Genomic DNA, 27,962 nt, shown 5'->3' with positions numbered 1-27,962 from the left:
AATCATAATTTGATTAATCCGATAAAAAGAGTTGTTGAACCGTAATTAAATTGGACAGTGCTCAAAATTGAAAATATAACCGGTTCAAACTTCAACAGGTTTAATTGTCCAGTTTAATTTTTAAAACATCTTTTGGCTCCATTTTGACTATCTAATTCTAATTAGAGAGCATTTTCCTAGAACAGTACAACATTCAGATATTTGTTTCTTTCAAGAAGCTAGGTGTTAATTAGAAATCTAGCTTCATAACTTCTCTACATGCTCAAGGGAAGAAAAGTGTTTGTCTACGGTGTTGAGAGTTTCTTGATCAATTTCGGTGGTACCAATCAATTTTGGTAAAGAATAATCCAATTCTTTGGCTTGTACCTCATCAGTTTCAGCAGTTTGATTCTTAAGGATTTCATTGTCTTTAAGGTCTATCAAGGCAGAGCCTTCTTCTGAATTGAAGAGTTGGACTTTCATCTCCAAGCATGACTTCAAATCCTCCTCAGTTCGGGCTTTATTAATCTTATCCATAAGATCACTTATAGCTGATAACCTTTCGACCCTCTTCCCCCTTTTTGAAGCTTTCTTAGCTTCATCATCAATTGATTCATTGATGTCACCATCTACAGCACGTTTCTGAAGCTTCTTTAATCCCTCATCTACAATTTGTTGTATTCTCATTCTCAACCCATCACTTCTCATTGTATTTGATCTTAGCTGCAATTTTAACCCAGGGATCATTACCTCACTGCTCTCTGGAGTAGGATTAGACTCCAGTGCAGAGGATACATTGTCATCCAAAGACTTTACAGATAATACTTCTTCTAATAAATCTACATTCAGCATGTATCGATCGAAAGCTTCATTTTCCACTTCAATATTCCGCTCCTTATATTCTTTTAACTTAGAAAATCTCCATTCATTTATAGCTTCAGCATCCTGTAATCATTGCAATGCTATTACTTTCACATAACATACAGGTCACCAAAACAAGTTATACACTTAACCAAGCATCCTCAATGTAGTGTCTGTACCTTTCTAGTTAGTGGCTTCTTTGAACGAAGTGAAAGATGCAAACTATTGAACTGAGCAAAACTATTGGAAAGTTGTCGAAGTGATGCAACTCTACCTGCACTTCTGAAACAGAAAACAAAATAAAATCCAGTTTAGGGGAAAATATTAAGAATTTGGAAGATGCTTTAAATGCTGATTGTATGATTGAATCAATCAAGTCACTAGAGGAACAAACTGGAAGTTCAAGAAAATTACTGCATTAAGAAAATGGTATGATGCAAAAGGGAAGATTGACACATGATCTTGAGCAATTACTGAATAGCATGCAATGTAAAATATGAGGAAGACTGTAAGTACTGCATTACAGAGTCCAGCCTGGCACTCGGAAGAGAAAATAGCAACTCTATTCAGCAGAAAATCGTGCCTCTATTATTTAAAAATAAATTAGATATACTTCCAGTAAAGCTTGACATGTTTAAAATATAAACTAACAAATGGATATGGTGCTGATGCTCTTAACTTACGTTGACTGAGGTTGTTCTAAGGATTGCTGATCAAGTGGAGCAGCACCAGAAGATGGTGTCTTATCAGGAAAAGTTGAAGTAGCTTTTAACACTGCATTCACCACAAAACATGAAAACAAAGGGGCACAAGCATAAAGATCTAATAGAATTTTAAATTATGGGAAATATTAAACAAATAGAAAGTATACAGATATTCTCAATCTTGCCAACAGATTGGCAAAACAATTACAACTTCCTTTTAAAACATCTTATCTCACTTTCTTATAAAGTAGAAGAGTGCAAGGTTATAATTCACAGCTAAAATCATGAATCACCAAGCCAATAATTTAGTTGTGAATACTAAAAATGCATTCAATCATATGATCTGCGGACAATGAAAATTAGCTTGAAATACAACAACATGTGAGATGTATGGTTAAGTTTCATCATTTTCTAGTTAGCTTGGAATATATCATAAAAAATATGTATAGTATTCAATGTGGTAATTTTAAACTAGAAAATGATGAAAAGTAACCATACGTCTCACATGTGACTATGAGTGTGTCTGTGAGTGAAGCCTCTATTCCAGAAGGCTGAAAACACAGCAATAAAACAACAAAATAGACAAGCAAATAGAGTGAAGGAAGAGTAAGTGATTGTACGAAAGCCCTATTTCAAATTAATAAATAAATATAGAATACATTGAATAGGGTGCATTGATTAGTGCTCCTTCAGTTACTCTTTATTCAACAATTTAAACTCATCTGACTTTTTAAATTCTTTGATGAGAAATGGTGAAAGAAAAAAACGAAAGAATAAAAGATCACTAAATTTTGACTCAAAGTGATGATACAGAATCTTATCGATTAATACAGCTATCGCAAGGTTCAAATTCACATGCAATTCATCACAATGCAAATCATTGGCTATCCAAATTGTACCAATTTGAATCACAGATTGTAAGTTTCTAATAACATTGGACGAGTTGTAATTTTAATGTCACTAGATAAACAGTATCTTTTCATGTACTCCCCTTAGTCTTAAACATAACACTCAATTGTATTTCATCAATGCAGGTGAGTAATTTTTAAAATATTCTAAATTGAAGTAAAAATCTTTATAAAAAGCATATTTTGAAGGAAGTGAAGTAGCAAAGTACTTCATTTAGTAAATGAAAGAAAAAACAAAAACCTGATAGGAATTGTGCCCCGTCCTCTAGATGGGGAAAGGTCTACCAGCATAGATCCAAGACCATTAGGGCTTAATGTGTGAGTGGGGAATTATTTTGCAATAGAATCAAGAGTTAGGGGCAGATGGGGAAATATGTAATAAGTTAGATATTGAGGATGAGAAGGAACATGCAAGCTAATTCTGTTATATTGGGATTTGAATTGATATTTTGGGACAGAGAAATTTCTCTCTTGCTGGGGGAGCATTGCTCTCAGAATTCCTTCATTCTTTACCCCTTTCTATTCTTTCTTCTTGGTATATTCTTGCTCTGCAGGTCCCTTTGATACTATACGTATCAAAAACCAAACCAAACAGCTTCACAACAAAAACATGGAACTATGTACAGAATGATTTGTACTTGAGTGCATAGTTATCAATGCCAAATAGTGGCCACGATTGCTGCAACAGAGAAACACTCTGCTACTGCATTGTCACAAGGTGCCATGAGAACACAACACCTTGACAGCACCATTTCTGACTGCTATTGATAACTATATTTGAGTGATAAGTGAGTATTGGATATGTAACCGCGAGTACCCAATAAGTACCTGTACTAAATGCATCATAGCTCTGAGGAATGCTTATTTCAAAATTAATAGTGCATTAATGGTTAATCATTAAAATTAAAGGGCGAATATACTCCTATTTGCTCATTTGAGAGACAAACTCACTTAGAAGAGCTACCAATAGCAGTTCTGTGTGGTGCCGAAAATTGCAGTTGTCCATTACTTTCTCAGTTGTCATACATTTTTTTGGGTTTTTATTGCAATTTTCCCCTTTTTTTCACCGTAATGGCCTCAGTTCAAAACTTTGTTTGAGGCTTGATTATGCAACACACGCTGCACACCAGCACTGTTTCCAGCCAGGTGCAGGCATAACCAATTCTCTATTTTGAACATACTTTGTTCAGCTAATTGTTCATACATCCTCTATCCTTTCTATACCTGTGTTCTGCCTTTTTTGTGTGTTCTAAGTAATTGTGTCTACCAGCTCAACCATCTGTTATAACCTTCTTTTTACGTGCTTACGAGTAACATATAAAAAAATTGTCCCTAAGTGTATGTTCCTTACGGATGACATACTCCTGCTTGAAAAATTAAAAGAAAAGGATAAATCTAAACTTGAGTTATGGAGGGCATACTTTAGACTATAAGGGTTTTCACTAGAGCAAAAGTAAAAGAGAGTAAAACCTAGACTTCATGCTGCGGGGAAGCCTTTCTTTCTAAAATTCACTATGTTGGCGTGGAGTTAGAAAGAACCAAAATAAACTAATCGGTGTAACTCATGTTAACATGGAATTTCTACGCACTAACAATTTGCTTGGAGGTGAAAAATAGAGATCATAACATACAATCATGACAGAGGGATATGCAAATAAATTTAAGGTACAAAGTAACAGAGAAAGATATTGCAGTTTAGATTAAAGATGAAACGGACCATGAATATGACAGGGATTTTGGTTTCTGGAACAGCAACTCTTGCATGATTCGTAGGGACACCTTGAACGAGCCACATTGCCGCACTGCTTGCACTTTGGTTTGTTATGGCCGCGTTGGGATTTAGGCGGAGTAGCGGCCACGCCTACGCCTAGGGTTCCTGGTTTCGCCGTCGTGTTGTTGTTCGGTGCCGCCATACACCTTTCTTCTTCGCGCTATAATTGAAATTTGATATTCGAAATGAAATTGAAATTGAAATTGAAACCCCCAACCCAACCCAGATGAACTGCACGACACGCACACCAACACAACAGCGTGTTATTTCTCTCTCTCTCTAAAATTTTATTTTTCTTAGTGTTTATGTTTTGTTTTTCTTTGCTTGCATGCTCTGCTTGAGGACTTAGGCTGTGGGCCGATGACTTATTTGGGCCCGATCCAATGACTTTTCAATAAGCCTTAATTTGAGCACTTATTGCTCTGATTACCAAACTTTTTCTTGCCATGCACGCTTGCACTGCTCTACTGTATGAATGTTTATAAAGGTAAATTCTAACGTGTGTTCCAAAATAAGATATTCTATACTCTTTTATTTATTTAGTAGAGTTAACAATTTATTTATAAAATATATAAATATTTTTAATTTTTAAAATATTAAAAAATATAAATTAAGAAAGAATATAATGCTCTTTCAATTTTAAGCGTATGGTAATAAACACTATTCGTAAATTGTTTAATTTTGATATATCATTGTCGCATATTCTTAGTTAATACTAAGTATGGCGACTGTTGAAAAATAATACTATGATGATTATTGGTAAACAAAATGAAAATATACTATTAATATAAAAATATTTATATTATTAATTAATTAGAATAAATAAAAGATATAATTTTTAGAATCATTATTATAAAAATTTAAATATTCTATTCAATGTGAAAATAGTTCAATTATTATTCAGTAAATGCAAATTATTATTTTAAAGACACTAATTATTAAAATAAAAAGTATTGAAAAAAAATATATCGTAAATGCAAGAAACATTCAATAATTATTTATTAAAGTATTATATTTTTTTTATTTTGAGAAATAATTATAGATTAATAAATATGATTAATATTCTTGTTTATGTTTAAAAAAAATCTAATATGGTATTGGATAATTTTTTTATCTCATTTATAATAAATGTGTCAAATATTTAAGAACAAGGTAGGAATAAATACATAATTAAAACTAACGATTCATATTTTCTTAAACATTTAAGTAGATAAATAAAATAAAATGATCTTATGAGTGTATAAAAATAGTGAGTACTTACAATATTTAAAAGAATATGTTTAGCACTTCTAAGTATATGTGAGATATTCATTAACAAAACCATTTTACAATCATAAAAAATTATTAATAATTGATACTAACATTTATTAAAAATTATCCTTGTAATTATTATGGAAAGTTTATATATATATATATATATATATATATATATATATATATATATATATATATATATATTACTCTACTTGTATTCCATTATTTTTAGTCAGAAAGGGATACATTTTATAATTGAAAATAAAAGTCAGATATAATAAAAATAAATATTAATGAGGTATTTTGCTAAAAAAAGTTAAGGATAAATAAATAAATAGATAAAAAAAACTAAATAATAAAAAGGAAGTTTAACTTAAAAAAAAAAAAGAAACTTTTTTGAACTTTAGAATTATCATATTTTGCTTGGTTTGCAAATGGACTACCTTAGCTCAATGTTTTAAAAAGAAGAAAACAAAAATAATAAACAAATAATAATAATTAAAAAAATGAAAGTTCTAAACTGTGAAGGTTGGTTGCGTGTTTCGAAATGCTACTGAAGCTATACTAGTATTCTATTTAATCACATTGCTTTTTTTTCATTTTAATAGTAAAAGTATTGATATATTATACACATGAAATGAAAAAGTTGAAACATTGATTTAAGATTTTCGACACTTCATTCTTATCAAATCATTTAGACCTTTTCTTTCTTTTATTTTAATAATAAAATAACAGATTAAAAAAATAAATAAGAAATAAAAATTTAGTTAACTAACTCGTACACGTCTCTCCCTATCTTTATACTCTGCTTTACATTACTTTTTTAACATAACTCAAAATATGGTCTATGAGCAATATTCATACTTTAGAAAGTTAAGAAACGTTTCAGATTTAAGCGATAGTGAAGGATGATGGTTGGCTGGAACAATGTAGCTTCTTCTTTCTGTTTTGGCCTGATTTCTTTCTCTACTCTTTTCTATTTCTTGGTATTTTTTTAATATTCTAGTTCTTCATATTTCTTTACTCGATTCTCTCCTTCTTTCTCATATCTCCTCTAAAAAAATGCTCTCTTAATTTTTTATCCTCCCTTTAGGAACTTTTTCTTTCCTCTTTGAATTTTTTTTTTTTTACTTTCTTTCCTAAATTTTTTTTTTCATATTTCTTACTTGAGTTTTTATACTGGTCTTCAATCTCACGTTTTAGGATTTCATAAATGTCAAATATCTGAGTTTTTTCTCTTTTCATGTATAAAGTCAATTTTGAAATTGAGATATAAGTTTGCATAGTGCGAGACTTCTATTTCTAGGAACCAATCTCTCTCTCTCTCTTTTTTCAAAATTTTTCATTTTTTTAAAGCAATTTTATTTTATTTTTATATTTTTTTTATTTGAAGGCAATCCTTAAAAGGCAAGAATTGATTTTCACATTACTAGTAAAGGAAGAAGAATCATCCATATTTAGTTTGAGTTGTCCATGATTAGAAGACACTCATTTGACATGCAATGGGTCTTTAATAATCCTAAAGAGACTCTTGGAATTATCCCTAAAATAGTACTCAATATATTCAACATAAAAAAGAGTTTTGAATAAGCAAATTAGGTAGACTAGAAGATTGTTTAAACATAAAACAATTGCTATTTTTTCATAAGTACTAAATAATAATATAAAAAATTTTATTTCAATTAAGAAAATTGTAATTGAGCTGAACATTCAAATAATAGGATATTCAAACTCAAAAAATTACAACTGAAAAAGTGAATCCATTGATTAGACAAATATGGATAACTTTTTAGTATAAAAACAATATCTTAAAACATGGATAATATTTTTAGGAGCATCACCACACCTAACATAAATGTCATAATTAGTTATACCTCTCTTATAACTCCCATCATTAGGTAGTAGTTTACTATGAGAAATTTTCTATAGAAATAAAGTATTTTTTGGTGGTCTTTTCCATTTTTAAACTAATTTAAAAATCATTAAAAGGAGATTGTGTAACAATGGAGTTAGTAATTAATTGATAGACAAATTTAATGGAAAAAAAAATCATTTTTAGACAAAATTCAAAAAATAGAATCCTAATCATTAAGACTAGAAGAAGGATTAATCTTAGCAATAATATTACAAATCTACATATAAAGTATATTATTTAATTTTTCTCAATTTCAACTACTATTAAGAAGAAAACAATGGATATAAACATATCTTTATCTATGTCAAAAATAGGCTAGATAATAAGACTACGCAAGTTACTAATGTCAGGAATCTAGTTAGTCCATTCTTAATGAACCAACTCAAACCTAGAGAAAAGGTAGGCCAAATAGAGATTAGACCTTTTCAAAGATGAGAAACTTGTTGAGATTTACTAGCCACAAGATTTGCCCAATTCTAAATTTATATTTGGCTCTAGTTATCTAGACCTACAAATCATTTTGAAAGGTAATAAACTTTCAACCTATTTTCATCATATAAGAAAGATTAAAGCTATAAAGATGCCTAAACCCTAAACTCCCTTTTGATTTACGTTTACAAATTTTTTGTGAACATATAAGATGATATATTTTTTGTGCCAATAGATCCTCCAAATAAATTTCTTATAAATAATATTTATTTTGGTGCATATATGATAAGTGTATAAAATAAATGATTTGAGATGGTAAATTAAACACTTTTGTGTTAAAAGTTGGATTATTTGTTAAATTCTCTTCAAACTTGAAACTTTTACAAATACATATATATTTTTGAAATGAATGTAATTTTATGGTTTTAAGCTCTTTTTGATCTATTTTGTAGCTGGAATCACAAAAGAAACATCACTTAAGGTTGAAGAAGATTAAAAAAGTTAAAGGAAGGAGTAATTGAAGCATAAAGTTGCAGAAAAGTCAGCTTCTGGAGGTTTCTCGCTATAGCGAGAAACACTAGCTGCAGCGAGAAGTTGCAGCTGGAGGAGGGTGAGTCTGTTCCCCTGTTGCTACATCGAGAAGTGGTCGCTGTAGCGAGAAGGCTTTTTTTCTCGGTGTAGCAAGAGTTAATGTTGCAACGAGAATAAAACAGAATGACCTAATTTTATCTCCATTTCTAGCTACATCGAGGCCATGTCGCTATAGCGAGAGAAGTTCGACCATACCAGTATAAAAGGCAACTTTTATGTTCAAGTGAGAAGTTAACTGTTGAAACTCTGTTACAGAGGTCCAAACAACGTAAAGCATAGAGGAAAAGTAGGAATACTCATGTTTTTTATGCTTTATTCCTTTTGTATCTCCATTTTTGTTGTTATGAGAGTCATGAGCAGCTAAATCTTCTTATGGGATTGAATGTAAATCTTCAAACTTGATGTATTCTCAGTAATCTATATAAATATAGTTGTTTCTTCATCATTTCTAAGGATTTGGTGATCTCAATCTGTTTATAATGTTTGAATCTAGTTATTTGACAGCTTCTAGTGTTAAGATCTGAGTTATATTTGAAAAGATATTGTTTAGATCTAGATCTGATTGAGATTACTCAATAATCGATTGTTTTAGGAATAAATTTTAAGTTATTGATTGCTTCTAAATCCTGATTTCAATGCTGGATAGTTTATTAATTGTTTGAAGAATCAACATTTGAGAAATTATCTTAGAAATGTATTTTCAAGAAATTGAAATATATGATTTTTGTATTTTGCATCAGATTCATTGGAAATGATTGTTATATTTATCACTGGATTACTAGAATATATAGGAGGAGATAGATGAAATTCAATCCCAGCTTGTTAACTTAAATTCTAACACATTTTATCTTAGTGCTTTACATTTTAAGTGTTGGTAAATATTACATGAAAATTATTCACCAATTCTATTGTATATAAGCTTAATTAATTTGTATCTTATTAATTAATACATTTGAATTACTCTCTGAGGACGATATTCTTATACTCTACCGGTTATTACTTGCAATAGACTCGGTACACTTGCCGTGTTTGAAGGAAAAGAACCAACAATATAGAAACATTGATTAACCGAGTTTGCATCCCATAGTTTGGAATGCTCACAATAAAAGATTGACCAAGAGCAAACTTACTAATTAAAGACAAATAATTCTTTTTCAAAGAGATATTTTTTTCCCTAATCTAATCAATAAGAAAATAGATGTTATGCCTAGAAGGCTTATTATGCTTAACAAGTATCTCAAGAGAATTACCAAAATGTTAAGAGCAATTAATATTGAAAGACTCACATAATCTTTGTTAGAGATCCATCTGTATTTTTAGAAGAAAAACATAGGAAAGATTTTTCTTTATTAATCACTTGTCTAGAGGTTGAACATAATTCATGCAACACTATTTTGATGAGATCAACTTGTTGAAGGTCAACTTTAGCTACTAAAATAATATCACCAATAAAGAATAAGTGAGGAATTTTAAATTCTTGGCAGCCAAAGGAAAAAAAGAACCAATTCTCATACAAAATCCTATCTTTAATTAAGTGGGTTAATCTATCAATATACAAAACAAAAATATACAAGGAAAAGAGGATTTCCTTACCTAATTCCTCTAGAAGGCTTATGATAAGCCTATGTTTTAACATGATTTTGTAGTCTATTTTTATGTACTTAATCATTATTTGAATGAGTTTTGCACTAATTATTGTATTTTAATATGTTAAAAACTTTGATGGATTATTGAGGTGTTTTGGACATGAATTGATGAAAGATAAGGCAAATATGCCCATGCTTCGAGCTATAAGCATGTCTATACATATTGGTGTGTACAGATATACTCCTCTTCTGATGCCTAAGATACGATAACTCTATAAAAAAACTTAGTATTCCTATCCCTTTAGATTGGCAATTTAACCCTAAAGTGATTGTACTGGTAAGTCTCCTTCTAGTAAAAGATTAATTGATAATCCTTCCCCAAAGACTTCTTAAGGTTAATTAAGGATTATAACTAAAGCAAGTTTATGGAAAATACCTTCAATCCTGCTAAAAATATGTTATTTTTATATTAAAAAAATTACCAAATGTATACCTTGTAACACCCTTTTATTCATTCATTTATTATTTGATAAATTGCTTGAGACTAGATGATGTTGGGATGTGTTTTAATGTGATTTAATGACTATTTGGAAGAGGTCTGGCATAAGGAGTCTTGCTCAAGTGAGACAGGTCTTACTTATTGAGATTGAACACTCATAATCACAAGATTTTAGAGTATTCTCGCTTAAGCAAAATAAGATAAACTTGTCCCAACTATCCTTTCATCCAGGCAAGAAGAGATCTCGCTCATGCGACAAGTGACCTCGCCTAAGCAGTCTCATAGGAAAAATGAAAAACTCTTTGGACTCCTTGTCGCTCAAGCAAAAATATCAGAAAAAGCTTGGGGAACCACTCTCTGATTTTCTAGCTCAAGCAAGAAAGGACTCGCCCAAACGAGAATGATCTTGTTCAAGTGAGAGCCCGCTCGTTCAAGCAAGAGCGTGCGAGATTTTAGGGGCATTTAAGAAATTTCAACTAAAAAAACTTGCATTGCAATCCAAGAAAACTTCTCTGACTCTTTTCTCGAAACTTTCTATTCCTTTCTCCCAAAGAAACACCTCTAAGCTTTGAACCCATACTTAAATTCAGATTCCATTGAATTATTAGTAAGTTTCTCAGACCCTGACTCTTCAATCTTATCTCTATTTTTTCTTTTCTCAAAAGGTACTCTTCTTTATAATATGTAGGAAGACCTTAGTTTTTTAGACGATCTCTTCCACTAACTTATTCATGAAACCATTTATTTGAGGTAAGAAAAGTTCTATTTTCCCATTATTGGGAACATGGTGTGTTCTATCCATGTGAATGTTGTTTTGTGTTACTTGTTTGTAAATATGTATATATGTGTATTGAATATATATATATATATATGTGTGTGTGTGTGTGTGTGTGTACGTTGTGGCCTGAGTCCAAACCAGCAATGAATGATTGATAATATAATATAGGCAATGAACTTGAATAAAAAGAAAGAGAAAAATGATGAAAAACAAGCTACCATAAAAGTGACAAGTGTATGTTATAATGAGAGATAAAAAGTGATAAACTCAAGATATAATGAGAAGTATGGAAAGGGAAATGATGATGAGAAAGGAAAGATGATAAGGACAAGTGTGGATAGTTCAAAGATACATTGGGAGTGTGAAAAATAAAGGTGATTTTTAAAAAATATTGAAGAAATGAGGGTGGTAGATATTTTTATTTGATTTGTACATAATTAATGAAAGTAAAAGTACCATAGGCCTCAACTCATTTTCTGACTTAAACTCCTAATCATAATTTTGCTAAAAGGGGTCTAATCGGCATATATTGTATCCGTGTAATTGCAACTATCTAGTAACTATTTATACTAAGGAAGACCTGAAGAGATTTTAGGGATAGTGAAATTTTAAAATAAAGAATTAAGGAATAGTGAAAAGAAAAATAGAATAAAATCATGGTATTAATGAACATTGTATGTACATGAAATGAAACTTTATTTTTTTTTCTTGTTATTGATTGATATGTTATTTATGTTTGTATTGCCTAATCTTATTGTAAATCATGTTTAGTAATGAGAAAAGAGGTTTATCCTTACAAAATATTTTAGGGAATTAAGATGTCAAATCTCTAGAGATTTGTTAGACTGTTAGAGTTACTTATTAGCAGTAGACTTAACTATGTATTTACGAAGTGACAGTGGCTTTGTCATTGTAGATTTATTGTAAATAGTAATGATAACTATTGTATTTACTTTAGAAATGACAGTAGGATATAATGTACCTTTTGATTACGTTATTAGTGGTAGGATCTACCATACCCTATGCTTGTACATATATAGAGGTTTGGTCAGAGCACCAGATGCGGTGAATTACTTATACACTTTTCTGGATCATGATCATCATGGAAGACTAAGCTGATTTATTTCAGAGCGAGTCATTGGTACTGAGGTGGTAGCTGATACGGGTGATCTTGGTGAGAAGAGAACATATCCTCAAAGGAATTAGCGGAGATAGAGGGATGACGACTAGGGTCATCTTCAGTCTTTTGATGTGAAAATATTGTTCATTAGGACTTATTGTATTTTGTATCTTTTGTAAATGATGTAAATGAGTCCTAATGCATTTTGAAATTATGTTTTGTACTTATTAAACATTTGTATATTAATGAAGTTGGTGTACATATATTTTGCTTCAGCTATTTGTCTAAATTTATTTGTTTTCCTATTGCCTTATTCCTGGAAAACCTTATAAATTTGAGTAATAAGAATGAAAGTTTTAAATTTTCATGACTTTTGTACTTTGAATATAAGTAAACTTAATTTAATTTTTCTTTCATTTATTAAATTGTATAAATAAAATAAGGATGTTATATACATATTCTAGTTAAATATACTAGATCTAAACCTAATAACATCCTCTGTTCAAGAACTAGTGTTTAACCAATAATTTATGGAAGTCACTACCTATAATCTTAGGAGCAAAAAATTTAAAATATATTAATTTTATTCTTAATTTCAAGTCATAGAACATCATGATTGAATTTCAAAACCAAGATATGAATAACAAAACTATTTCGGAAAGAAAGCCTCCAAAACTTTTTTATTGGTAACAGCTGATCAACACTCTCCCTAAGAACACTCATATGTTAGGTAAAAGAATTTTTCTTAAATTGTAGGTCTTACCTGCCACAAAAATCTAAATATCCAGCAAGTTCCTTAATGAATTTATAGTTTTAATAGGACTCCCTTCTTTTTCTAGTTTTATAAATAATTGAATTAAAGTTTGTAACCATACATCAAGAATTGTTTATGAAGTTACTAAACTCAATTAACCCTTTTCAATATAGAACTTTAAAAGAATCTTAAAAGATTAACATATATGGAAAACAAAACTTAATCCTCTTAACACTAAATCTCTTGTGAAAACTCTATAATTAATAAAATTTAAATAAGCAAGCTTAATTTTAAACATAAACTTAGTTATTTAACTAAAATAAATAAAATTGAATAATATATAAAAAAATATTTAAGTACTTCATTTAACTTACATATAATTTGTTATAATTGTTATTTTATTGATTTTTAGATATAAGTTAAATAAAAGATTATATTAAGTGTAAGAATTTTTAGACTTTACGATAGTATAAGAAGATCTTATTCGATATTATATAATTTTTTTATAATTATTCTAGATTTAGAATTTAAGTTAATAAGAAATATGACTATGTCACTTTGCAAAGAAAAATAAATGAATAAGTCTACTGATCCCGAAGAAAAAAAAACGAATAATCTTATTATAATTTGTTTGCATCTTTCTCCCTTATAATATGGTATTATCATGTTCTTCACAAACACACGAGGATTCAAATACAAATTAATTTCAAAGTCATCATATTTATATATATTTTTCTATCATACTCATTATATCTATACATTGTGAAACCATATTTATCCAAAAAAATAAAAATAAAAAATCAAACTGAATAATTTGTTTAACCTCATCTCACGAGTCTAACTGTAAATGTGCTCCCTTTGACTTACGATACCTCCAAATTTTGATGTATGTTGTCGGCAAGGCAATGTCAATAATATGTGTTGGATAGAAGAGGTTGTCTTTAATCACCCGCCACTACCCACCCTTTCTCTTTCTCACATCACATGAATGGTGAATATCATATCGTCTTTATTCAACCACCAACTCATCATCTCATAATTCAAACTCACTCTCTCACTCTATCCATTCCCATAACACCATCACCATGGAGGGTCTGATCAAGGGTCTGGTCGACGTCGCTCTCGGCGTCAACGATGACGATCGCGATCAATCACACGAGGAACAACGCTCCAGATCCTCTTGGGCCGAAGTCGTCTCTGGAGATCGCTCTCAACACGACAAGGTCACATTTTCCATTTCTTCATTTCCATTCTCAACTTAATCATACCCATAAATCAAAATTTAATCTTGTTCGTTAACTTTATCGTTACAGCCACATGAGGAGGAACGGTGGCAAGAGGAAAGTCACAGTTACAGGGCTTCCATTAGGCCTCATAAGGTCAATCAGCAATGATTTCTTCTCTATTTTTGAATTAAAGAATTGCATATGTATATCAGTTATGGTTTACACTATGTTGATATAATATATCACTGCAGGAACAGTATCGTCCTCAACATAAGGAGGGTCAATCTGAAAGTTTCAACACTCTCAACAGACCTCACAAGGTTTCCCTCATATTAGATTCAAGTTCAAATTGCAATTTTGATACCGTGAAGAGAGATATGGTTGCAGCTTAGCTTAGCTTTAAAGTTTTTATGCAGGGGTTTGCTGATCTTAAGAAATGATCACTTAATTCTTTGAAATGTAATGTAGCTGAAACCTGACTTTTAAGAAAATATCTAGCAGTAGGAAGATTATTGTTGGTTCGGTTGTTACCTTGGATTTGATACATCACTTGGGTCATTTGTCAGTACTGATTAATTATAATGATACTTTAATAGTTAACATTTTGTAATGTATATGTTATGAAAAAAAAGTTGTGGTATCAGAGTGGAGTTATGATGCTGCATCATTTGAGCTTGATATGTACAACATTCATGCTCCTACGGACCTCTTGCCTCGGTCTCTGTGCATAAAGTTTGAGACTGTTATTGGAGAAAAGTATTTGAAGAAATAAATGTTTTCTTTTTCTAATTTATTACATGATAAATGGTCCACTGCACTGGGTATTTGAAAATGTTGAATAAACTTGGTTATTGGCCAATCCCTTTTTGTTCTTTCAAAGTGACGCAGCATATAATATGGAGGTTTTTTTTTTCTGTTAAAATTTAGCTATTTTGGTGAATTCAATCTTGTTTTATTTTTGCAGTTGGATGAAGATGAAGATAAAGATGAATGGCAGACTGTTGGCAGACCTTCAAGGAAGAACCAAAAGGTTTATCTTTTAATTCTAGTCAACATGTAAAAGAAAAAACATTGTAGCTTTTCAGTGTTTTGTGTCATTTCAAACAAATCATATTGTGTTAATACTGCTGTTACTGGTATATCTTCTTTGAATTCTTCTTCATGTTTGCTTTCTTACTGAATGTGTGATCTAATCACTTCTGAACATTTTATGCCTGATCCCTGACTGAATCTGAATGATGGATCTTACCAACTTGATGCAGGTTCCAAAGGAAAATTGGCACAGCTATAAACTACCTCCCAGTGAGCAAGAATACTCTAATGAGGTTGAAGTTGGTGCTGGTGTGGAACCCTCACAAGATGAACTTGCTGATCTGTCAAGAGCTTGTGACAAACTCTGGGATCTTGATTTAAATCGTTTGATACCTGGCAAAGACTATGAAATTGATTGTGGTGAAGGGAAAAAGGTTTACCAAAAAGAAGATATGGCAGAGGGGAGCTTGTTTACTTGGGTTAGTGATGATGTATTCAGAAAGCCTACTTTTGCTCGTTTCCTTTCACTTTTAGATAATTACAATCCACATCAAGGGTGTAAGGAAGTTGTCACATCTGAAGAGAGACAAGAGCAAGCTTCTTTTATAGAAGAAATTAGTAGAACAGCTCCGATTAAATACCTTCACAAGTATCTTGCTTCTAAGGGAATTGCATCAGAGAGTTACCAAGATTTCAAAAGAATGATGACAAGTCTGTGGTTTGATCTTTATGGCCGCGGTGGTACCTCTGGATCATCTTCTGCTTTTGAACATGTTTTTGTTGGAGAACTCAAACAAAGTGGTGAAGTTTCTGGCTTTCATAACTGGCTCCAGGTTTGAACTATCATGTTTCTTTCGGCCTGTTTGTTTATTTGTTCACAATTCATGGCAAACAGAAGATGCATTAACTTAGGATTTTCAAAGTCATATTTGATGCTCTTTTCATTCACCATGCTGATTTACCAGTCTCATTGGTTAGCCAATTACTATATTATATTTGTAGATTAGTTTGTCAAGTCTTGTGTTATTGTAAACCATGCTCTGTGTAGAATAATTTCAAAGTTGATATTGCTAAGAATATTTTGCATTATTTGTGGTGTCAATGACATGCTATATCTACAAGTACTTGTTTATACCAGCTATTTTCTTTGTTACTGAATGTTCCTCCATAACTTTTTGTAATGCTTTCCAATAATGTTCTATCTAGTTATTTGTGAAGTTGTTAATCTATTAAATGAGCAGATGGGGGGCTTGCATTGATATATGTTGTTTCTTTGATTTGTAATATGAATATATCTTTACATTTTGTGAAATTTTTATCTCACCTATAGATGTCTTTTGGCAGTTTTACCTTGAAGAAGAAAAGGGGAGAGTTGATTATCAAGGCTATATTTTTCCCCGTCAACGAGGACAAACTGTGAGTCACTACTATCTGTTACACTTTTTATTATTAATAGTTATTCCTAACAGAGAAATTAAATTTTGGTGTACCAAAAACAGGAAAGTATTAAACGTCTGCACTAGCCAGACATCAAAGCACATTGAAAATATTTTTCAGCAACAATAAATGATTTTTCATAAATAGATGAGGCCTTATTTAAAATCTTCAATCATACTTTGGTTAGAGTTAGTACGGTTGTGTTTATTTGTAGGTAAGCAATTGTTATAATTTGTGCTGTGAACGCAACCCTTTTAATGTTCTTTGCTACTGTAATTTGCAGCCTGACTCTGAAACCCAGCTTCTGACAATTCAGTTTGAATGGAATGGTGTTCTGAAATCTGTATCAAGCACTTTGGTTGGAGTGAGCCCTGAATTTGAAATTGCATTGTATACCCTGTGTTTCTATGTTGGTGGGGAGGATAACCACATTCAGTTTGGTCCATATGCAGTTAATATCAAGTGCTATCGTTTTGGGAATCGAATTGGATCTATTTTCCCTATTGCAGATTCTTGAATTCTCAGTTGCTGGCAAAGATATTGGTTATTTCAAATGAAATTGCTTGTTATGCATACTTGTAAGTCATAGATGTAAGAACAACAATATCAATTAAATCAATTAGTACATGGTTGTACAATATTTAGAGAAGTACATATACATTTGGTGGCTCTTTTGTCTCGGATAAAGATAAATTATTGTGGAACTAATTTGCTTCTTTTTTAATTCAATCTTAAACGATATGCTATTATGTGTTCCATTTAAAATCTCAAATTTTGCTGGCTTGCAAAATGCTTATCGTGGGATACAGGTATGAATCATTCAGATACAGCTCCGGATCATCAAAATACTTTCATCTTTTTGAGTTGTGCTGCAAAGGCAATCCCTCATGTCTTACAAAAATATCTTAAAAAGTCTCGAGCTCTTTCCAAAAGTGTTCTAATTGAGATTTTACAAGCAAGTTGGTGCTAAATTCTCAAAATTCCAAGTTTTTTTATTGAACTGATTTTAGTTCTATCTTTTAAATTCTCTACTATGGCCTGGTTAAGCTTGCACTTTGTAGATAAATTTACTGGTATTAACATCTTTACTTAAAGAAAAAAAAACTGCATAAACATCTATCATAACCCAACCCTTCCATTCTTTTTGTTTTCAATTTACTTTAAGGTCTTGAGCCTTTATTATCATGTTGAATGACCTGCACCACTATATCTTATAATACCAATTCATTAGCTCACCTATGTACAGCAACAACCATTGCTTATTATTTGATTAGTAAATTGTGTGAAATGTAGGTTGATTAAATGAAAGAGTAAATATTATTTTAGTTTCTTCCATAAAAGTGTCGATTATATTAATTCTTAACTTCATAAAAATCTCATTTTAGTTCTTAACTTTTTAAAAATATACCTTTTAATAATCTTTACTTCATTTTTCAATGTTATTTTAAGATTGAATGTTTTTGATCCTTTAAATACATCAAAAATTTATTTTGGTTCTTATAAATTTATTTATTTATTTGTTTTAATCTCAATATGTTTAAAATTATTAACTTTGGTCCCTATTAATTGCTAAATAATAATATGCCTAACTCAATTGGTACATGTCATTTGTATGTGAATTTCACATTAATGAGGCAGATCAAAATTAATTTTTAAAATATAAGAACTATAAAAAACAAAAAAATATAGGAACTAAAATTAAAATTTGACATATTTTAAGAAATTAAAAGCATATTTAAGTCTGATATATTTATTACCATGAATGTCATTTTAAATGGGGTTTTGAAGAAGGGTAGACTTATAGCTAGCTGAGAGCCACGGATAAAGGAGTGTCAACTCGCCGGTAGCTGAGAGCCAATCAGTGCAGCACGTGCTACAAGTGTGGAAATAAGTAATGTACGTATGGGATTTTTCTTATAACTATAATGACAGTGAAATTAGATTCCCATTAAGAAAGGAACTAATATTTGACCAATAAGTTAGGTTCCACGTACACACCCTTAGCCATAAACAACATTTACCCTTTAAATTCACAACATTCATAACTTCCTCACCAATCTCCATGGTTCCTCCCCCTTGTTCACTGAAAAAGAAGATTTGAAATGGCTTCTTCTGAAAGTGAGAGATTCCCTCCATTTTGGACTAACTTGGATAGAAATCTTAAGAAATCAGTGAATTTCACCACGAGGGACTATAAAAAGCTGTCTTTTTTCTTACTTTAAGTTTTTCCCGAAGAAGCTAATGCTAAGGTATTCTACTTTCAAACTAAACGTCGATGGCAAATGTCATGTTTCGTTGATTTCCAAATCTTAAATTGTTAATTTCTTACGTAAGAACTGAGGCTAACTTGAGAGAGGAAATGTGACAACGTAAAGATAAGGTTGTATTTCCTCCACAAGTTTTTGGCCTATGAATTACATGCACATAGATCATCTCAATAACCCTTCTTAGGATAGAGCACAAAATATCACAAATCAGGCATATTTGGAAGATTCTGAATCATCTAATTCTGGCAGAAGAAGATCAAGTTGCACAAATTTGCAATCAAACCTGAATACTTCCACGTTCCAACTGATGCCGATGCATTAAAACCGACAATATATTAACCAAACAAGTTCTTCCTACCCTGCATGTCTGTCCCCTGTTAATATCTTTTGTTTTAGGTGGTTATAGTAATCCCGTACTCTGTATGATTGTGACTAGCACCAATTTATCAGCAGTGCAACCATTTTTATATGGAGTTTCCTTGTCATGGGGAAGGAGATCAACTGGGGTAAAACAATGCAAGAATGTGAATATTGTTGCTAGTATAAGAGAATATAGAATAAGATTTTGTTTAGATAAACTCCTCGATATACATTTATAGAGATAAAATAAAAAAATAAATTTTATTTAACTTTTCTAAAATTTGAAGTATATAAATTAATTTTATCTTATAAATTTTTTTTTTTTATTTTATGTTTTTATTTTTTTCTTTACATAAACTAATTTTAAATTAAAAAGTAATTAAAATACATTTCTTGTAAGTTAAAATTTAATTATACACTTATCCCCTTTTAAAAATTTTCTTTTCTAACTTCTTAATATCTCATTATCACCTTATCACTAATATAGTAATATTATATTTAAGGATGTTATGTAAAGCAGTTAAATGATTTAATATTTTTCATATATTATTTTAAGAGTCTTTTTCTTTCAATTTTTTTATAAATTAAGTCACAATTAATTTATCTCTCAAACAATTAGCACGGAATCAAAAAATTTAATTACGTAGCTATTTTTAATGAAATGTCTCTTCAATGGCAATTGCTTATACTTACGCAAGTATCATTCATTTTAATTTTTAATACTTTAATTTCAAATCATTAATTGTCTTTTCTTTCGCAAAACAATTTCTTAAATAAGCGTATAACATTATTTAATTTGTATTATTATTGTAAATTTTAAATATAACTAATTTATTTACTATTAAAAACGTGCCATTTTTTTTCTTATTTCATGTTGCCACTCAAATTTTCTTGACCTGTGCACGATATTATTATCAATAATTATATAAAAATTATCTAAAGATTGACACATATATAAGCGTTTTAAATAAACTTTTCCTACCTGTTTTTTTCTTGTTCTAACGTATTTTAAAGATTTTATTAACTTTAGCTCTTAGAACTAAATTTATTAGTTTAAATATTCATAAATAAAAAAATATTTATAAAAAATATAAATTTATTATATTAAAATTATAAAAATATAATAAATATTTTTATTTTTAATAAAATTTTATTATTATTAGTTACTTATTCTTAATTCTTTACAGAATTTAACATAATCTTTCTTTTAATAGTTACTAAAATTAATTGAATATTAAAGTTATATTTAAGATATTAAATTTTTATGTAATTTTATTCATTAAAATAAAATATTAAATTGAATTATTACTCCTTTTACTTTAAATATGATATCTTCAAATTTTAACAACAATTGATAAAAAAAATTTAAAATTTTAAGTCATCATATTAATATAGAATTTTTGTCCTAAAATTTTATTCTATTATGTGACCAATATACATAAAAAAAACTAGTCAAGTCAATAACCTACATCATTATTCCATTGAAAGAAAACGTCAATAACCTATATCATTATTTCATTGAAAGAAAACAATATTTCAACTAGATTTAGTGTCATTATAACAAAAGAATAAGCTTGAGATAAAAAAAATGGTTAAAAAATAAATTAAATTAATAAATAAAAGAAAAACAGAAACTAAATTTAATATTTAAAGGATGAAAATATTATAGTTTTTTTATATTAATAAAATAAAATGAATCAAATATTACATATATGCTCTAAATTAAAAAATTTATAAAAATACTTTAATTTAAGTTATATAGAAATTGATTTGTTGCTGTTATTATGGTAAATGTTATAAAATTTAATTTAAATTAATTTTAGTAATGTAATATAGAAGTTGATTATAATTGAATTTAGTTATAAAAAATTAAATTATTATATTTAAAAAAATTCTGATTGTCATATGTTGATAGTATCTTAGTTGCAGAAAATACATATAAGCTACGGTAGACTGTAGTACGGGCCAGTTGGACATGCTGCAACAATACTCCAATCAAGAATTGGGTCTCGATAAAAAATAAAATAATTTTTAATTAATAATTAAATAATGAATAAAAATTGATGCTATTTAATATAAAAAGGTAGAAGACATGTGTTATAAAATAAATAAAAATACGTGGCTAATAATAAATACATATAAATTACAGTAACTATATTTCTATAATTGAACAGATTTTTTTCTTTTATATATTATTTTTTATCACAACATATCATTTATTATTACTTTATACATCGAGAACTACTTTTTTTTAGCGTATATTAAAGTTTGACAATGGACAACAGAATACTCTCTAAATAGGAAATAAAAAATAGAAAATGGTAGAAGCACTACCTAATATGTGATGCTAAGTTTACGTGCGGAGCGAGAGAGGAAGAGACGTGATTTTCTTTTTTCATAACTAAAGTGGATTATAATTAATTTTTTTATAATTAAAGTAGATTATAATTTACTTTTACGATTGTACTATCAAAATTGATTTAAACGACTTCTGTTTATTTAAATTAAAATATTTTTGTACAACTTTTTAATTTGGATCATACATATAATATCTGATTCTTTTTATTCTATTAATATAAAATCCCAAATACTATTTTGATCAAAAGGATATAAACCTGCCATAAAAAGAGAAGGAAATGAACCTTAGATTAGGTTGATTGATTAAGTCATAACTATCAAGCTTTGCTTAACTATAGTACTCTTAAAAGACTTGAGAATGACATCAAACAAGCCCAGTTATATCATGTCAATATCAATTCACCCAAAGTTCCTCTGCAGTTATGGTTATGGAAACTATTATATGGTGCTACTATCTTTTGAATCAATCAAATAACGGGTAAGGAGCACACAACAAAGGCCTTACCAGCGAGAATAAACTAGTAATCCATAAAAGTGCAGCATATTAGCAAATAGAGATTCTTCATCAGCATTTCAATTCTGCCTTCAAGTGTCATCTTTTAGACGTTGTCAAACTAAATAATTGTTAGTCTCTGGCATGTATTAGGAAAATTGTTGCCAGATGACAAAAAAGACTTCATCCACATTCAATGACACTGTACATCATCGGGGTACATCATCGGTCAACATTAAAATTCTATTAGTACCTCATCAATAAAATGCATTTGTTGAAAACTAAAATGGCATAAAAAGTTGAGTAGTTATCAAAAAACGCGCAGAAAAAAGAATGGTCCAAGACTAATGAAACCAAAGACTTCTTCTGAACCACAGGTTTTCCCAACTAATGAACATGCAACATTTCTTATCTTGAGCAAGGTGAACCAGAACCAAGAAAATATTGAAATTATGAGACATTTTCATCCACGAAAACCCAGATTGAAGGAAAAAGGCAGAAGACAGAAATCAATGAAAAGCTAGCTCATTTGGTGGGGTTTGTCTTATGGTGGAAATGCAAACCACTCATTAATTATCATGCCAAGAAATATGCTTGTAATATCACTAAGAAAAAGAATAGAAAATAATTAACTAATCGTTCAATTTTGGCTTTGCTATAGAAAGCTGTTTGCAGTTGCTGTCTGTGAACTCATTTCAACAGTTTGGATCAAATATGGGACCCTAATTTTTAACAATTTTGATTCTTCATTATTCATTTCATTTCTACTTCAAGCACTGCGAAACAAACATTAAGGCCAACTATTGTACAACAGCAGTGCAAAGAGTTTAGCAGAACGTTTATGCATAGATGACAGTTAATTCAAACCCTCAATAGGATTGCATAGCCTCAAAATACATCACTTGTTTAGCAGATAGCTTGAAATTTTCACTTAAAAGCGGTGGATAATCTTTTAATCTCCTCGTTTCTTGGTCATTATTATAGTTCAGTGATTTGTAATAACTGGAGAACCAGAGAAAAAGATGTCATTTTCTTCATTCTTAGTCACATATTTTTCTTTCCTCTACTTGAACACACTCATGACATGATCAAGAATCCAGACAAATAAATTACTGTATGTGAATAACCGTTAAAAACTGAAGCCCAGAGGTTTTCAGTTAGATAAGAATGGAAGAGGTGGAGACACGTAAGCAAGTATACTAGTTTTGATTTTTTGCACCTTTTTCCACTTTTCAAATAGAGCCCACCAATGTTGTCAACTTCCTCTCCCCAACCTGAATTCCTTTTTATAAATAAACGCTTTACATATTGAGTAATTCTTACATACCCTTCCTCCATCTTCAAAAAATGGCTCTAACACTTCGTTCTTCAATTTCTTTTATTAATCAGAAAGAAACCAAAGTTCTTAAAACTTGGGATGATGCCCCTGCAATAGTCAGTTTTGCAAAGTCTAAGCCATCGTTCCGTATCCGAGCAAAGAATACCATACAAGAAGCACATCACACACACGAGAACAGCTTAAATTCTGAAGTAAGGATCAACGAGATATGGGAGCAGGTGCATGCTCCATCAGTTGTTCATGATCACAATTATTCAAAGAGAGTACCTGTGTTTGTGATGCTGCCACTAGATACGGTAACAATGGGAGGGAACTTGAATAAGCCTAGAGCAATGAATGCAAGTTTGATGGCCCTGAAGAGTGCAGGAGTTGAAGGGGTAATGGTGGATGCTTGGTGGGGTTTGGTGGAAAAAGATGGGCCATTGAAGTACAACTGGGAGCCCTATGCTGAGCTGGTGCAGATGGTACAAATGCATGGTTTGAAGCTTCAAGTTGTTATGTCTTTCCATCAGTGTGGAGGGAATGTCGGAGACAACTGCAGGTATGACAGTACTTGTTTTATGTTACTTGTGGAACATATCTTGCAATTTTGCCCCTTGTTGGATTTTGAATTTTTGATATTTTAAAACCAAGCTCGTAATCCCTTGAATTTTTCCATTTTATGGAAAAGTGAAAATTTTAATTTAAAGTAAGCGCAACTGTTGTCTTCTTAAATATATGAACCAATCGATTGTGTTCGGAAAAAGTAAGACCAAGTAAAAAGCTTGCGTTACTATTTTCTGTGTTGCATTATTTTCAGTATTCCTCTACCGCCGTGGGTGCTGGAAGAAATCAGCAAGAACCCTGACCTGGTTTACACAGACAGATCAGGGAGGAGGAACCCTGAGTACATCTCCTTGGGCTGTGATTCAGTTCCTGTTCTAAGAGGAAGGACCCCCCTCCAAGTTTACGCTGACTACATGAGGAGCTTTCGTGACACATTCAGAGATTACTTAGGCAGTGTTATCGTGGTAAGTAATACAGAAACTCTTGCTACAAACTATTAAACATAGACATGGATATAGGATACAGTAACGGCAAGAAAATATAAAATTTAGTACGTTCATTTGTATTCTGAGGTATTTGTGTCTCAGACAAAAATCCAATAGAGATGTGGTCTATTCCTTTAAGGGCGTGTTTCATAGGCTACAAGCAGTGAGCGTTATCTTATTAAGTCTAGCAACCGTATAAACTTCCAACTATCTGGGGTCTATCCAGTTGGTGACTATTGACTAATCAAATTAAGGTATTAATGCAGGTTTTTTTTCTAAATTAAGACTTTGGTTAATAGGTGTTACAATGGGAATGGAAATTAAAAGGGAGCAGTAACTGTTGACAATGAACTAGGCATGTTATGCTTCATACATTGCCACTCCCGCATCTTTTCTCTATCTGAACAAGATTTGAAATTAAGACTAATACTTTTGCAGGAAATACAAGTGGGGATGGGTCCTTGTGGAGAGCTGAGATATCCATCTTATCCAGAGACCAATGGAACATGGAGGTTTCCCGGAATTGGAGAGTTCCAATGTTATGACAAGGTATAAAAAAAAAAAAAAAACATTAATTAAAACTATTTTTGTACATTCATCCGAAAGCACGATTGTATTAGTAATTTTTCATAACCAGTGATTGGTTCCTATGAATTGATCACTAGCTTGGGGATAGCAAAGCCATCTCCCAGATGACAGTAAAATTTCAAATTTCAAAATATCTGTGGACTTAATGACTCGTTTGTCATGCAGTATATGAAAGCGTCCTTGGCAGCAGCAGCCGAGGCCATTGGAAAGAAAGAATGGGGAGGAAGTGGGCCCCATGACTCTGGCCAGTACAATCAATTTCCTGAGGATACTGGATTTTTCAGAAGGGAAGGAACGTGGAACTCTGAATATGGACGGTTCTTTCTGGAATGGTACTCCAATAAATTGATGGAACACGGCGAGAGGATCCTTGTATCTGCCAAAGGAATATTCCAAACATCTGGGGCGAAATTATCTGGGAAAATTGCTGGAATCCACTGGCATTATAGAGCAAGGTCTCACGCAGCTGAACTAACTGCTGGCTACTATAATACACGATATAATGATGGATATCTGCCAATAGCCAGAATGCTGGCAAAGCATGGAGTCACCTTCAATTTCACCTGCATGGAAATGAAAGACAGAGAGCAGCCCGATTTTGCTAACTGCTCACCTGAAGGGTTAGTTCACCAGGTAAAGATGACAACAACAACAGCTAGAGCAGAACTTGCTGGGGAAAATGCATTGGAGAGATATGATGCAGATGCATATGCTCAAGTTTTGTCAACAAGTAGGTCAGACGCTGGCAATGGATTGACTGCATTTACATATCTAAGAATGAATAAGAAGTTGTTTGAAGGTGACAATTGGAGACACCTAGTGGAATTTGTAAGAAGCATGTCTGAAGGTGGTCATAGACAAAGACTTCCAGACTCTGATTCCCATGGGAGTGATCTTTATGTTGGGCACATCAAGGGAACTCAGAAGCACACGCAAGAGGCTGCTCTGGTGTGAACGAGTATAGTTAAAGAAAAAGGCTGATCTTTGTGTTCAAGTGTCATGGTGTATAGTTTAAAGCATCATAAGATTTTTTTTTTATAGAAAAAGGGAAGAAGCTAAAAAAGTGGAGAAATGAGTTAGAATTATGATGTGTATAGACAGAATACTGGCATATGCCAATGCTTTGAGATGATCGAGAGAAGATATTATTTTATTTTATTTTATGTTAATGTATATAACTCCAACTATAAAGGAGAAAAACATTATCTGCTGACGTTATATACCCAATTATACTGATATTGAACTCTATTCAGTATTTACCATTTCTATGTTGATTGGTTAATCCCTGGAAACACATCTACAGAAACTCAATAATGTCGTTGGTTTCTCTCAATATGTTACATCTGTATAAAGTAAACTAATGTCAAAGTGTTGAAAGAGAAAAATCTCCCAATATTAATTGAACAATCTTGTCGAGTCTATAGATTCAATCCATAACAATCCTTATTGATGCATCAACATAGATAACATTATGCAAAAAGAAAACGGTTTCTGAGCCAAGAATAAACCAGTAAAATAGTGACAGTTTAACATAGGAGGAGGAGGAACAGGAAAGCTGTTTTCTGACTATCTAGGAAACAATTCATTATTAGCTATCAACATTTTTGTGAAGATATCAAATAATAACAGGTTTGGACCACGTTAAATAGAAATTGGATCCATGTTTGTATTAACGTGTTAACAAACACGCATTTAAGTCATTTAACCCCAATAATGTTGAATTTTCACATGAGATTATTATGTGAAAATCTTGTCTATCCCTTTTAATTTTACAAATTTTGACTGGCATTATTTATTTAATGCTTATCAAGAGGGGAAAAAAAACACAAACCTCTTACATGATCTTGTCATGTTAAAATCTCACAAAAGAGAATCCATCTCAGGCATAAAAAACGCACCGGGCAACGATGTAAAGGAACTTCTTGTCTAACTCATTAATCTGAAGTTTAAATTGGAATGCATAACTTTTGAGATTTAGATCGTTTCATGCCCTGTAACCAACCATGCCTAGTCTTTGCACGATAAAATATCTGTCCCCTCTCTCTCCAATAGCACCACATCACGTTATTCAACAATACGACAATAGAAATCCAATTTTTAGTCTGCTTTGTTTCCTCTTGAGAGATTATTCAAAAAAGCCAACAACAGCAAGGCATTAGTAGAGATCAGTCAACTCAACCGTAATAAAAGGTTTATAAGGAACCTAGAGAGTTGTTTGTGCAAACACATTCAGCGAGCTTAAAAGTTGATACAATCAACACTAGTTACAAAATTGTTAAGGAAAGGATGCAGAGTGAGTTTCACGCGATCATGTTAAATAAATTGAATCCACGGCCTTAAGAAACAGATTAACGTAACTGCGAGAAAAGAAGAGAGAAGAAGGAGGTAGTTCAAGAATCGGTAGGGTTTCCGCGACGGAGATCTTCGATTAGGTGAGATAGCTCTTTCCGAGAGGACTCTCTGCCAAACATGAAGCCATACCTATGAAGGAGAGAATTTCGATTTGAATCAATAAGGCACGTGACAGTTACGATGATCGTCATTTCACAGAATTAGGAGTGAGAATAAATTACCAGAAGGAAATGGCAGAGAAAACGCCAGCAGTGGCAATTGTCTGAACCAGAGTGAGCTTCTTCTCCATTCACCGATTTTCCCCTCACTTCGCTCTCTCTCTCTCTCTCT

The 27,962-nt window shown here is 31.2% G+C and overlaps 3 protein-coding genes across 5 annotated transcripts; 2 read left to right on the top strand and 1 right to left on the bottom strand.

Moving 5' to 3' along the window:
- LOC113850132 lies at positions 1-27,962 on the bottom strand. 2 transcript variants are annotated; one of them, XM_027480513.1, is made up of 5 exons: positions 27,941-27,962; positions 4,170-4,502; positions 1,524-1,614; positions 1,020-1,122; positions 1-924 (listed from the first exon to the last, which is right to left on the bottom strand). In XM_027480513.1, the coding sequence occupies exons 2-5, from the start codon at positions 4,363-4,365 to the stop codon at positions 244-246; spliced, it is 1,071 nt and encodes a 356-aa protein (XP_027336314.1). In that variant the 5' UTR covers positions 4,366-4,502; positions 27,941-27,962; the 3' UTR covers positions 1-243. The 2 variants fall into 2 exon arrangements, with proteins under 2 accessions (XP_027336314.1, XP_027336315.1); XM_027480514.1 differs by having other exon boundaries at positions 113-924; positions 1,020-1,119.
- LOC113850131 (poly(U)-specific endoribonuclease-B-like) lies at positions 14,113-17,598 on the top strand. Of its 2 annotated transcripts, none has more exons than XM_027480511.1 (7): positions 14,113-14,372; positions 14,463-14,528; positions 14,627-14,695; positions 15,340-15,405; positions 15,638-16,240; positions 16,752-16,823; positions 17,128-17,598. In XM_027480511.1, exons 1-7 carry the CDS (start codon positions 14,235-14,237, stop codon positions 17,359-17,361), a joined length of 1,248 nt encoding a protein of 415 aa, XP_027336312.1. In that variant the 5' UTR covers positions 14,113-14,234; the 3' UTR covers positions 17,362-17,598. The 2 variants fall into 2 exon arrangements, with proteins under 2 accessions (XP_027336312.1, XP_027336313.1); XM_027480512.1 differs by having other exon boundaries at positions 14,115-14,372; positions 14,627-14,688; positions 15,336-15,405; positions 17,128-17,543.
- Positions 23,421-26,669, top strand: LOC113850130 (beta-amylase 3, chloroplastic-like). The gene is made up of 4 exons (XM_027480510.1): positions 23,421-24,202; positions 24,461-24,671; positions 25,131-25,241; positions 25,446-26,669. The coding sequence occupies exons 1-4, from the start codon at positions 23,670-23,672 to the stop codon at positions 26,232-26,234; spliced, it is 1,644 nt and encodes a 547-aa protein (XP_027336311.1). The 5' UTR covers positions 23,421-23,669; the 3' UTR covers positions 26,235-26,669.

This window comes from Abrus precatorius, unplaced genomic scaffold (genome assembly GCF_003935025.1).
Source record: "Abrus precatorius isolate BTA unplaced genomic scaffold, Abrus_2018 Scaffold9, whole genome shotgun sequence".
Taxonomy (NCBI): domain Eukaryota; kingdom Viridiplantae; phylum Streptophyta; class Magnoliopsida; order Fabales; family Fabaceae; genus Abrus; species Abrus precatorius.
The sequence above is the reverse complement of the archived record's forward strand: the minus strand, read 5'-3'. Positions and strand labels throughout refer to the sequence as shown.

Coding starts and splice junctions, on each gene's coding strand:
- LOC113850132 (XM_027480513.1), bottom strand. CDS start 4,365: ATGGCGGCACCGAACAACAACACGACGGCGAAACCAGGAACCCTAGGC. Junction 1,123..1,523: donor TTAGAACAACCTCAGTCAAC/GTAAGTTAAGAG, acceptor TTTCTGTTTCAG/AAGTGCAGGTAGAGTTGCAT. Junction 925..1,019: donor AGAAGCCACTAACTAGAAAG/GTACAGACACTA, acceptor CAATGATTACAG/GATGCTGAAGCTATAAATGA.
- LOC113850131 (XM_027480511.1), top strand. CDS start 14,235: ATGGAGGGTCTGATCAAGGGTCTGGTCGACGTCGCTCTCGGCGTCAAC. Junction 16,241..16,751: donor GCTTTCATAACTGGCTCCAG/GTTTGAACTATC, acceptor GTCTTTTGGCAG/TTTTACCTTGAAGAAGAAAA. Junction 16,824..17,127: donor CCCGTCAACGAGGACAAACT/GTGAGTCACTAC, acceptor TGTAATTTGCAG/CCTGACTCTGAAACCCAGCT.
- LOC113850130 (XM_027480510.1), top strand. CDS start 23,670: ATGGCTCTAACACTTCGTTCTTCAATTTCTTTTATTAATCAGAAAGAA. Junction 24,203..24,460: donor AATGTCGGAGACAACTGCAG/GTATGACAGTAC, acceptor CATTATTTTCAG/TATTCCTCTACCGCCGTGGG. Junction 25,242..25,445: donor AGTTCCAATGTTATGACAAG/GTATAAAAAAAA, acceptor TTTGTCATGCAG/TATATGAAAGCGTCCTTGGC.